At 36.9% G+C, this 12,298-nt stretch overlaps 1 protein-coding gene across 2 annotated transcripts in view; it reads left to right on the top strand.

The window, feature by feature from the left end:
• NADK1 (NAD kinase 1) overlaps positions 1-4,086 on the top strand; it is a 38,718-nt gene extending 34,632 nt beyond the window's left edge. For both annotated transcript variants that reach the window (XM_082904056.1, XM_028233246.2), the window contains one exon: positions 3,486-4,086. In XM_082904056.1, the coding sequence (XP_082760182.1) occupies positions 3,486-3,794 (309 nt within the window). In that variant the 3' untranslated portion in view covers positions 3,795-4,086. The remainder of the gene's footprint in view (positions 1-3,485) is intronic.
• Positions 4,087-12,298: the final 8,212 nt, after the last annotated feature.

Below are 12,298 nucleotides of genomic sequence, written 5' to 3'. Positions count from 1 at the left end.
AGAAAGAGATTCTGGAACACTCTGTTGCCATTCTGTAACCAACCCTTCTCTGAAACACTCAGCAACCCATAACATGGCCTCTTCTTCCCGTCCAGCTAACCAGAACATGGCCTCCTCTTCCCGTGGGCTGCTTACGCTCTTTCCAGAACTGAACGAGTCCACAAGAGAAATAACTGGTGCGGTAGCCAGTGAACTTCAACCAAACACCTCTGTGTTTGCTCCGTTGAACTTTCCGATGCGGTCGGTGGAGCAAAGAATGGCAGTGCAGTCGGATGTGGAGGCCAATCAGTATACTCTGAAGTCATGTGTGGAAACCATGACGGCGGTCACAAATTTGTCGAACCGGCTGCAGAGCAGGACAAATGAGGTGCAACAGTTAAACTCCCAGCTGGCTCTGCTCCAACGCATGTATAAGGATGCGCGAGCAGAGATAAGCGTGCTAAGGGCTGAAAACAAGGAGCTGAAGCGGAAGGCCACCGTGATGTTCCGATTTGGAGGGCCGCCGTACGCTGCGGTGGAGGAGCAGGGAGGAGGCAACTTGCTTGGTGGTCTAGGAAGCAACACGGAGGCAGCACCGTCAAGGGCCGCCCAGGACGGAGGCAAGAAGAAGAGACCTGCGGCAGAGTAGAGAAGAAAAAATCCCGCCGGTGGATGTGGTTGGTTTGTTTTTTTTTTTTTTTGTTTTTTTGTGTAAAAGTGTGATCGGGGGTGTGCCCTGAGATGAATAAAAGATGATTGGTGGTGCAAATTTGTAAATTGTTTGCAATGGTGTTTGGTATTTTTTTTTTATTTTTTTTTTTATTTTTTATTTTTTTTATTTTTTTTTATTTTAATAAGAAGAATAATAATAATAATAATAATGATAATAATAAAAATAGGTATGGAGTGGGTGATATAAAAAAAAAGAAAAGAAAAGAAAGTGGAAGCCCATGTGCTGTCTTCTACGTGTATCAGTGTGAGTGATATAAAAAAGAAAAGAAAAGAAAGTGGGTGCCGCATGTGCTGTCTTCTACGTGTATCAGTGTGAGTGATATAAAACAAAGAAAAGAAAAGAAAGTGGATGTATCAGTGTGCCCCCCAAACCGAGATGCCTTTATTGTTAAAAAAAAAAAAAAAACTTTCTCTCCCTAACCTCTCTCCCCCCCAAACCGAGAGAGAGAGATCGATGTCAGACCGAGACAGGCAAATAGAGCAGCTGAAGAAGTGCGAGCCCTTGAAGGAGTCCGAAGTCAAGCTGATCATGGGTTGAGGGAGACGCGAACGCAGTGACTTTCAGTGATGGAGCCCCATTACTTCTCAGAGCAAGCTCCTGCATCAAAGAAGCCCACTGCCCACCATAACCAATGTCGAAATCTATAACATGAAGTCGATCAAACCCTTCTAAAACTTCAAGGAGTGCTTGGTTACAAGTAAAATGGGCAAATTGAATGAAAGGTGAATTGGGCGGCATCGGGTTCATATTGCTTGTATGGAGAATGAATTGCAGAGCCTCTTTACAGAAAAAAAGCAGCCCTATTGAAAGGCCTACCGATGGGAGAGAGCTGGTGATTGAGCCGATGGTGGCTCGATGTCGCCATTGATGAACAAATATGTGTGAGGCAGAGAAGAGTTCAGCTATGACTTTCTGGCAGCGGAGTGTAGGTATGTGTAGAGGTCCGGCGGGCGGCCAAGGCGAGGCTGCCGCCCGCCGGTGAAGCAGAATTTCTAGCTTCTCAACCTTGCTCTGATACCATGTTAAAAAAAATGTATTATTGATTGATATCTAGATGTGTTATAAGATTGTTATTGATTGATTGATATCTTGTTGATATCTATTACAATGATTCATGATTCCTATATATAGAAGAGGGTGAGTGTGTAGTAGGTAAGGAGTAGGTGAAGTGGAGGTGGTAGTGGTGTAGTGGGTTAGGTTTAGTGGAGTAGGTGAGGTGGTAGTGGTGTAGTGGGTTAGGTTTAGTGGAGTAGGTTTAAGTGGGTGAAGTAGGTGGAGAGTAGGTGGATTTTAACACATATCTTTTCTCTACTACCTCTATTGGTCTCTGTTGTATATGACTAAACCATCTCAATTTATTCTCTCTTAGCTTATTCTCTATTGGTGCTACTCCTACCAATTCACGAATATACTCATTCCTAACTCTGTCTTTTCTAGTCTTGCTGCACATCCACCTTCACATCCTCATCTCAGCAACGTTCATCTTATCTATATGTTGTTTCTTAGTTGCCCAACAATCCCATGCAACATCACTGGTTTAATAGCCGTTCTATAAAACTTTCTTTTTAATCTAGTGGGTACTCGTTTATCACACAGTACTCCAGACGCCCTCCTCCACTTAAGCTATCCCGCCTAAATTCTATGGATCACATCTGCTCCAATCCTTCTAGCTGTTGTGATAATCGATGCTAAATAACAAAATTTTTCACTCTTAGGTAGTTCTTGTTTCTCAATCTTCACTTCTCTATTTCAATTGTTACTATTACTAAAATTAAATTCTATGTACTTTGTCTTAGTTCTACTTATCCTAAATCCTTTAGATTCAAGTGCTGCTCTCCAAGTCTCCAACTTAGTGTTAATTTCTTCTCTATTCTCATTTACTAACACGATATCATTTGCAAAAAAAATTACTAAAAAAGCCTTAACCTAAAAATTCTAGAAAACATAAAAATAATCATAAAATAAGATTCTAATGATAAACATAGTTATAAGATTCCTATTAATTTCTCTTTGAAATCATGCCAATGTCCAAATATCATTTCTTCTTTGAATTTAGCCTTCCTTGAGCTTTTTACACTCTGCAACATGGGTGCTAGGACAAATGAAGTTAAAATAAAAGAGGGACACATTTAGAGGATGGTAGATTAATTTTAGTTAGGTTGGCTATTTCTAAAGATCAAAATCTTCGGAGTCTCTAATTTTGGGGCTTTGGGTTGGTAGGATGTTCTAGTTGGTTTAGTGAGATTGAGTTCACCACATGAAAGATATTCTTTGGCAAGTGATGCAGTCATTCCGTTGCTAACAGGTCCCTTGCAGTTGAGTTCGCAATAATAAAGGACATTGGGAGATCTTTCACTGATTTGTTTAAATCATGTGGTCAAAAAACAATATGAACTACGGCGTAATATGATTTAAATTAAACAGACACGGATACGCTGTGTATGGATTAGGTGATATCATGTGAGATGACTAATTATCCAAAAAAACACAAATGTATATCAAACTAACTGTTTCTTTGGTTTTTAAATTTTTATTTTCATGGACTTTTTCTTACTCATTTTTTTTTTTTTTTTTTTTGGGGGGGGGGGGGGGGGTAGTACCCTAGTTAGTTTGGAAGTCACATTTTGGAGTTCCTTCCCATCATATATACTTATTTTCTTCCATGTTGTGGATTCATATTGCTTGCAGGTTCATAATAAGATCAACTTAATGTTATCTTGATACATTTTTACTCGTTTAAGATAATTTTATTTATTTATTTATTGAACTGCAGGTTCCTGGCATCCTGTTTACACCAATTTGCCCACATTCCTTGTCCTTCCGCCCTCTGATATTACCAGAGCACATAACACTGAGAGTTCAAGTACCTTTCAATAGCAGAAGCCATGCTTGGGCATCTTTTGATGGAAAAGACAGAAAAATGTTGGCACCTGGGGATGCACTTGTGTGCAGCATGGCACCTTGGCCCGTGGCAACTGCTTGTCAAGGTGACTCCACCAGTGATTTCTTGCGCAGCATACATGAGGGTCTCCACTGGAATTTGAGGAAGACTCAATCTTTTGATGGCCCTCGGGACATATAACTGTTTTCTTTTCTTTTGTTTTTTAATTTTATTTTTTCTATTTTTTTTATCCGTTCTTCGGCTGAAAGAAGCTATGTTCTGTTGGGACAGTGTATCTGTTAGTAAGAATGTTCATAGCTTCATCCCACTGTTATTTTAGGGAGGAGATAGCGTCTTCTTTTTTTAATGTTTTTTTAAGTACTTAAAAGTGAAACAGAGTATTTCTTATCTTATGCGAATTGTATTAATATTTAATCATAGGATAACAGATATTACTACCAGAAGTAGATAGAAGAGAATTATATCCTTTATATTATATGTTCTTCTACCTCTCTCTCTCAAGTCCCATTTTCTACTGTGCAAATGTAATGAAATTTCAACTTGCAACTGTAATCTCTTCTGCAATATGAAGCACTTTTCCAGCCTCTATTTGTGCAGCAAAAAAATGAAACGAAGTACTTGTCACTGGGCCAATTTCCGGAGAAACAAATACCCTGTTTGGTTGTGCTTCCATTTTGTTTTAATTAAAAAAAAATGTTTGCAAACTTTTTGAATTTATTATTATTATTATTATTATTATTATTATTATTATTTTGTTGAAAATAACTCCCTTAGGAAACACCAAAAAGTTGATTTTCAAATTTTAAGAATTATTTTTCACAAAAATAAAAATGATGCAAAAAAAATTGGGTATTTGTGAATTTATTGTTAGTTTTGTTTATGAAAGAAAAAAATTTAATTGGACGGATTGATAGGGCAAGACGCACATTAATCATAGATCATTTTTTGAGTTGGGGACTAGATTGGCATTTATTTATATTATTATATAAAGTGAATATATTTAGTGGTGTCTTGAAACTTTCTCTTTTCTTTTGTCAAGTGTCTATTTCCCTACTCAAAATTGTTGACACCAAAATCTTTATTTCCACACACTTACTTACTTCTATGCACACCTTTAATGATTTATTCTTTTATTACAATTTCATCTTAAAATAAAATTACTAAAATGTCCTTATCTTCTCCACAAAAAACTCTAATTTCTTAACCCTAACCCTAGCTACCACCCACCGCTATTGCCGCCACTATTATAGTTTTGGAAACCTGAGCTCATGGAAAAATTTACTCCGAGCAGCCAATATACATCTGTGAACACCTATTGGGATGTTCTCAACAGCAAGCTCTGTGCCACTATAATCACAGCTGGAGTCAACTAGAAGTTGTTCTAAATTATAGCTAAGCTTCCTTAAACTGATGATTTCGACACTAGACCCTCCCTAGGAACCAGAGGCTGGTCGTATATTGTAGCTAAGGGATCCATTCGATACAAGGGAAGATGAAGTGAAGTTTATTGATGAAGATGGTTCAGCAGAATTTGCCATTAACCAAATATCTGAGAATTTGAATCCTCCTCTTGTAGCCCAATTAAGGTTTATATCGATCATACACTATCTAGCCCTATTAATCTACAAACACTCTCTCTCTCTACACCAATAATTTCTCCAGCAGCATCCCTAGAGACTTTGGGAAGAACCGTCTCTTGTTGTCGAAATTTTTTGACAACGGCTTCTCTGGAGAACTACCAGCAGCATTGTGCAATGGTCTTGCTCTCGAGGAATTGACAGTGAACGACAACAATTTCACCGGGCCATTGTTGGAATGCTTGAAGAACTACACTTCACTAACTAGAGAATAGGTGTTGGTTTAGGGTTTCAATATTAAGAGAGGGATATTTTTGACAAAAAAGATTATGCATTGAGTAAAATTACAAAATTCAAAATTAGTTGATGTGTATATTGAGAGAGGACGTGGAGTGAGATATTTTGGTGTGTGGAAATAAAATTACCTCAAAATCTTGAACTTGATCTGTCGACAAAGATGCTAACGTGGCTTAACTTAGACGGTTGTGGTCCAGGATGATAACTTGTGAAATAGGTATATGTCTAGAGCAAGTGTTGGAATCACAGCATGAAGTTTTGAATCTCGACAAGAGTGTTAATGTGGTGCAAGTTCTTTGATCGTGGTCCAAATTGAAGATTTGTAAAGTGGACAGGTGTCTTCATGTTAGAACATGAAACAAAGTCAGCAGTAAGAAGAAAAAAAAAAAGGCAGTTAGAAGCAGTTATAGAAAGTGGACAGTTTTCCAAATGATGGCTGGAGTCCACTTGCATCTTTTAAAGAAGGATATGTGTAGGGGTGTAAATTTGGCCCAGTCTAGTTTGGCCCATGTCAAGTCTCGTGAGCTCCAGCTAAAATTTAGGCCCTGACCCAAGCGTATTTGGGCCTTGGCTGAGCCAGTGGGCTTGGGCTTGAACAATCTTTTTTGTTTTTATTTTTTATTTTTTCAACCAATATTTTATTATTTTCCATTAAAAAAGGCACAGGGCATCAGGCAGGCCGGGCCACGGGCCGAGCCTTGAGTGAGCCTTAAACGAGCCGATGGGCCAAGCCAGGCTTCTAAATGATGGCCTAGGCCTAGGCCTAGGGTCTCGAGCTAGACTCAGGCTCAGGCCCAAATAGGCCTAAACAGGACAGATCCACCCCAGGCCGAGGGCGGGCTTCGGGCCGCCCACAAGCCACAGACTATTTTTACACTCCTAGATATGTGGCTGTGTAGATCGTGGCCAGTGCAAGGAGGATAAAGGCTGGAGATTCAAAGAGGAAAGGATATTCTTCAACCTATTCACAACACTTCTGACATTTAGAAGTAGCAGTAACTTATTTTAGGAGTAGCAGTTATCTAGGAGTAGATCTTGTAACTAGGAGTAGCAGTTAACTTGTAATCTTTGTGACTTTGATCTTGTAACCCTTTGTCCTTGTTATTTGATTCATGTAATGAAGTGGCAAGTTCAATTTCAGTTCGGTTTTAATTTGTTTCTTCTCTTTTACAAATCTGCAAAGAAGTCCTTAAATTTGTTAGGGCAAATTACACAATCACATTGCTTGATCTGTTTTTGTTTTGTAAGAATTTAGTTTTGTCTATTGATTTGTTTTTGTCAATTCAACCTAAACTGAATTTTTACCAACATAATTTGGCACACCGAGTAAGACCTGATAGCGAAAAAAAAACAGACTAATACATACGGAGATCTTGGGAAAAGGCCTGTTGATGGGGTGAACCAAATAAACAATATGAGGAAGTTAGAGATAATGCAGAATATAGCCATTTAGTGGCTTGGCAAGAAGAAGGCCAAAAAAATGGCCAAGATGCAAGTACCTTGGGCCAATCAAGTTGCTCAAATTTGGATATTGGAAACAATTTTGCTCAAATGAAGCAAGTGGTTGATGGCATGTCTGCACAAAGACAGCCAAATGCTGATGGCAAACATGAGAGCCATATTTGAGGACCTCAATGTTGGACCAAGCCAAACAAGGCAAGTTAGAGAGGAGGTTCAGATAAACAAGATACAAGTGTACACTTGGGCCTACAAAGGCCTTACCCATGACTGAATCAACTTCCTTTTACAGACCTCCTACTTTTCAAGAGAAGTTTGAGAAAAGATTTAACATGAACCCAACTTTTGAGTCTAATGGGATGAAAGAATACACTGCAAATCCAGTTTCTCACTTTCATCAAAGTGAATGGAGACCAGGATCTGGACATGGGGGACAACATAGGCCTCTGATAGATGAACAACCTGTATTCGACAGACCTAGAGTTGGAAATTGTGATCCAACAGACCAAAGGTTTAGACAACCTAATTTGGAAACCAAAGAATAAGGCCTCAAAACTTTCATGAACCACGCAATCAACAGCCATATTAGGAGCCTTATCTTGTTGATCTGAGGCCGAGAGGGCCTGGACCTCATCCTCCCCAACAAGAGTTTTATGGAGGGGGGAACAGTAAGCACAAGTAGGTATTGACCATGTACAGAACCATAGAAACCAGATAATGGAGATCAGTTCAGTTTTAATTTGTTTCTTCTTATTTATAACTGTGGGAGCTAGAAAAAAATATGTATCAGCTTATTGGGACTAACCTAAACAGGGCCTACAATGGGTTTAACCCAAACAAATATTAGACCCCATCTATATAAAGAGGAGGGGCATCCCAGAGAAGGGGGAGGTAATCTCTCTACCGCACACAGCACACAAACACTCTTCATTTCTATACATTCATTCTTTCAATCAAAGGACTAACTTTACCATCAAAGTGTCTCCGGGCGACAACCCCGGTTGATTGGTGCTGATCATGCTGTAGATACATAAGGGCAAATATCATCTCTTCGTTGGATCTCTACAATCCATGTGAGAGGATATTTCATGGTCTCACAACTAGCCCCGTCCGTGGGAAAAATCTGAGAAATTCAATGAAGAGATGAATAAATACCACACTCAAGGTGCCCGAACCAGTGAGCACCAAGATTAACCAATCTCTCTCTAGAAAAAGTAGACTCAGGATTTGGTCTTTGTCTTCTCCCTTTTTTTACTATGTTTCTGATTTAAATTCAACTTTGATATATATATATATATATATATATATGTCTACGTATTTTTATGCTCACAGATTTTGTCAAATGAATATCAATTTTGTTTAAGACAGTTGAAAAACAAGAAAAAAAGTTTGTAGATCTCCAACTGGGTCTTCACTTTCTCTCTCTATACGTGCTCTTGAAAAGCCAAAGAATAAGAAAAGCTACCGACCAAAGTTGGAGCCACACAATGCAACTAATTCGGCAACCAAGTGTGCTCAATGACATACCAAGTAGCTCGCTCATTGCTTCGGACCATTGCCCATTTTCCGAACTCACTAAGCGGACTCGTGAAACAATCTCTTGGCAAAAGGTGAAAGTCGTTTGACGTCGATGAAAGGCTAAGAATAAGCCTCGCCGAGCACGTAAAATCGAAGATCATTCTCCCTGACCAACACCAAGGTTCTTTGGCAAGATCGCCTATGTCACTCGGTGATGCCGTCATCTCGCAAGAAGACCCGTTTTCTAGCAAAGGCATTGGCCACCTTGACCAAGCTCAGCGAGGAAAGCTAAAGTTCACCAGTGCTAAACCACGCCGAGTAGAATGGAACGCTAGCTTTCTACACAGCTGAAGTATCTCATTTGGAAAACTGTTTCAAATGGTCTGAATCCAACGCCTTGAATCACCTAGTAGACCACAAGCCATACCGACGACTGCAACACTACAACGAGCTTTCCAAGTTACTAACATTGCGAAGCCACTAGATTAGACCCAAGATCAAGTTCACCAACTTGGCAACATCGAAAAGCCGAAACACGTTAGTCATGCATAGCCACCTCACCGACCAATTTTCACGCCAAGAAGTAAACCGGCTTGATTATCCGCTGCTGAGTACAAATTCAATAACCCATCATGAGCCTCATCAAGATCCTTTGCCGAGCACATTCCTTCACCAAGCACACTCCTCTGCCAACCACACTTAAGCCAAGGACAAGAACTGAACACAATTATGCTCGGCACACACATCCAACTCAATAACATTCTTCGACACAACAACTCAAGTTCCTCAACTTTGCATTGAACAAGATTTTGCAACAAACATTGTTTGGCAAACCGACATGTGGAGCAACGAAAATTTGGGGTTATTTCCCTAAATAAGCCAAAATACTAAATCAATTCCCAAACTAAGCCTAGTTTTGAAAGAATTCTCAAAATAGGCTAAATCGTGGTTCACAACCACGATTTCAACATATATGCGCCTGTCTCGCGTGAAATTTGGGAAGTCTTAAAATCGTAGTTACAAAATGTGCTTTTGATTAATAAATCGCGATTAGAAAATGGGCTTTTAATTAATTTTTTTTCTTCTGAACTCTCTGTTTTAAACCACGCTTTTATCCAAATTTTTTTTTCTTTTGAACTCGCTGTTCTAAACCACGCTTTTATGAAAAAAAAAAATTTATTTTGAACTCACTGTTTCGAACCACGCTTTTTGGCCAAAATTTTTTCTTCTGAACTCGTGGTTGTGAACCACGCTTTTTATACAATTTTTTTAAGTGAACTCATGGTTTGTAACCACGCTTTTAGAACTGATATAAACCCTCCCCAGCCCCGTCTTTTGCAATCACGCTTCTTAGACAACACAGTTCGCTCCTGCTCTCTCTCTTGCTCAGCCCCGTCTCTCTCGGTCTTACTGCTCTGTCTCTCTCTCTCGCTCTTACTGCTTTCTCTCTCTCGCTGTGCACGAGCTCCCTTTCTGCTCTCTGTCCTCTCTCTCGTTGGTATGCTTTCTGTCTCTCTCTCTTGATCTACTTTGTTGTGTTTTTTGTGTTTGTGAAAGTGGGTATAATGTTGGTAGAATAGGGTTCATGAATGTGGTTCTAAACCGTTCTATGGTTAAATCTAACATTTAACATTAATTTCGAATTGAATAAGATTTTTGTTACATATGCCATAAAAATACTCTAAATTCATCCTCAATGAATTGTGAAAATGCCATAATCGTTCTATGGTTAAAACCCTAATTTGATTTAAAAATACTCTCTTAATCTGGTTAATATATATGTGAAATTTGAGAAATTAGGATTACATTTATGGCATCTGTTGAATGAACCTGAAGTTTAGAAAAATTTAAATATTATGTTTCAAATGAGAAAATGAGGGTTATGGTTTTCAATTGAATGTGAAATGAGAAATGAGGGTTTTGGTTTTGAATTAGGGTTTTGAATTGATAAATGTGAAATCATTTTTCAATTAGGGTTAGGGTTTTAAATTGTGAAATAAAAAATGAGGGTTATGGTTTCAAAAATTAGGGTTTAAGAAATTTATAATAAGTTAAATTTTTTTGATAATGTTATATGATTTTTTTTAGGAACAAATTATGTAAAAACGTAGAGAAAATAAAATCCTAAATGATTTGGGTCAAATTGGTTGAATAATTTTAATAATTTAATTTGATTACAATTTTTTTTAAACCATGCCCAATTAAACTTAAAAAATGAAAGCCAATTTTGGGCATTTGGACATTTTACAATTTTCGGCAATTGGACATTTTAAACAAAAAACCATACCATGCCACACCCAATAATTTTACAATTTCGGGCACTTTTGGCCAACTTTGGTGTTTTGTGTTAGATTCATTATTTTGGTATTTTGTGTAATGTTGGTAGAATAGGGTTCATGAATGTGAAAATATTGTCAAAGCAGAAATAATAAATTAGGGTTAGGGTTTATATTTGTGAAATCTGTTTAGAAATCTGTTGAATGTGAAATCTTAAATCTTAAATAAGGGTTAGGGTTTATATTTGTGAAATCTGTTTAGAAATCTGTTGAATGTGAATGTTGAATGGTTTATATTTATCTTAAATATGTTTATAATTGTGAAATCTGTTGAATGTGAAATCAGATTTCTATTGAATGTGAAATCAGATTTCTGTTCAATGTGACATCTGTTGAATGTGAAATCTGTTGAATGTTGAATCTGTTTAGAAAAATTTAGATATTATGTTTGAAATGAGAAAATGAGGGTTATGGTTTTCTATTGAATGTGAAATCAGAAATGAGGGTTTTGGTTTTGAATTAGGGTTTTGAACTGATGAATGTAAAATCGTTTTTCAATTACGGTTAGGGTTTTGAATTGATGAATGTGAAATCATGTTTCAATTAGGGTTAGGGTTTTAAATTGTGAAATCAGAAATGAGGGTTATGGTTTAAGAAATTAGGGTTTAAGAAATTTATGATAAGTTAAATTTTTTTAATAATGTTATATGATTTTTTTTAGGAACAAATAATTTTTACATAATGAATAAATAATTATCTATAATAATAATAATAATTTTCTTGTATATTATTATCGTAATTAACTTTATAATTTCTTGGAAAAAAACATGGCAAAACACAAGAAAATCTAATTTTGTCTATATAAAAATTATCTATAATTAAAATTTCAAAATTTTCTATCCCTTTCTTTCAAAATTTCCAAATTATTATTATTTTTTTCTTTCACTTTCACTTTCACTTTCCACAAAATTTTCTTTTTAATCAAAACATATTTAAGGAATAATCATGCCATTTCCTTTTATTTTCATTCCAATAAATTAAGCACAGCTTAACAATATTTACGATATATTAAAAATAAATAAAAATAGAATCATATAATATATATCAGTGTCATACAAAATTGAATTACAAGGAACTATGTTTAAAGTTGTCATGGTTAGTCTGGAACTAATTATCCCGAGCTCATAGATCCAACTGATCATTATATCATTTTTTATTTCTCTATTATGGAAAGTATAAGGGGATGTTTGGCATAAAAGAAAAGCAAGTTCAGTCAAAAGAAAATGAGGAGAAAATTAAGGGGAAAGGGGCAGAAAATTTTCAGTTGTGAGAGGGTGGCCGTGTCCTTCGCCGCGAATAGTCTAAGTGAAACCCAAAATGCCTTTTTACCTCTTTCCCAAAAAATTACCAAAACATTAGAAGTCAAAAAATTTGATATAAATAAATGAATTTTTAGAAGTGATCCACAAAAAATTACCAAAACATTAGAGGTAAAAAAATTTGATCCACAAAAAATTAGAAGTAAAAAAATTACTTTTTACCTCTTTGCCAAAAGAGG

Source organism: Camellia sinensis, chromosome 14 (assembly GCF_055761805.1).
Source record: "Camellia sinensis isolate YWXY chromosome 14, ASM5576180v1, whole genome shotgun sequence".
NCBI classification, from domain to species: domain Eukaryota; kingdom Viridiplantae; phylum Streptophyta; class Magnoliopsida; order Ericales; family Theaceae; genus Camellia; species Camellia sinensis.
Note: the sequence above shows the minus strand (reverse complement) of the source record. Positions and strands in the feature narration are given on the sequence as shown.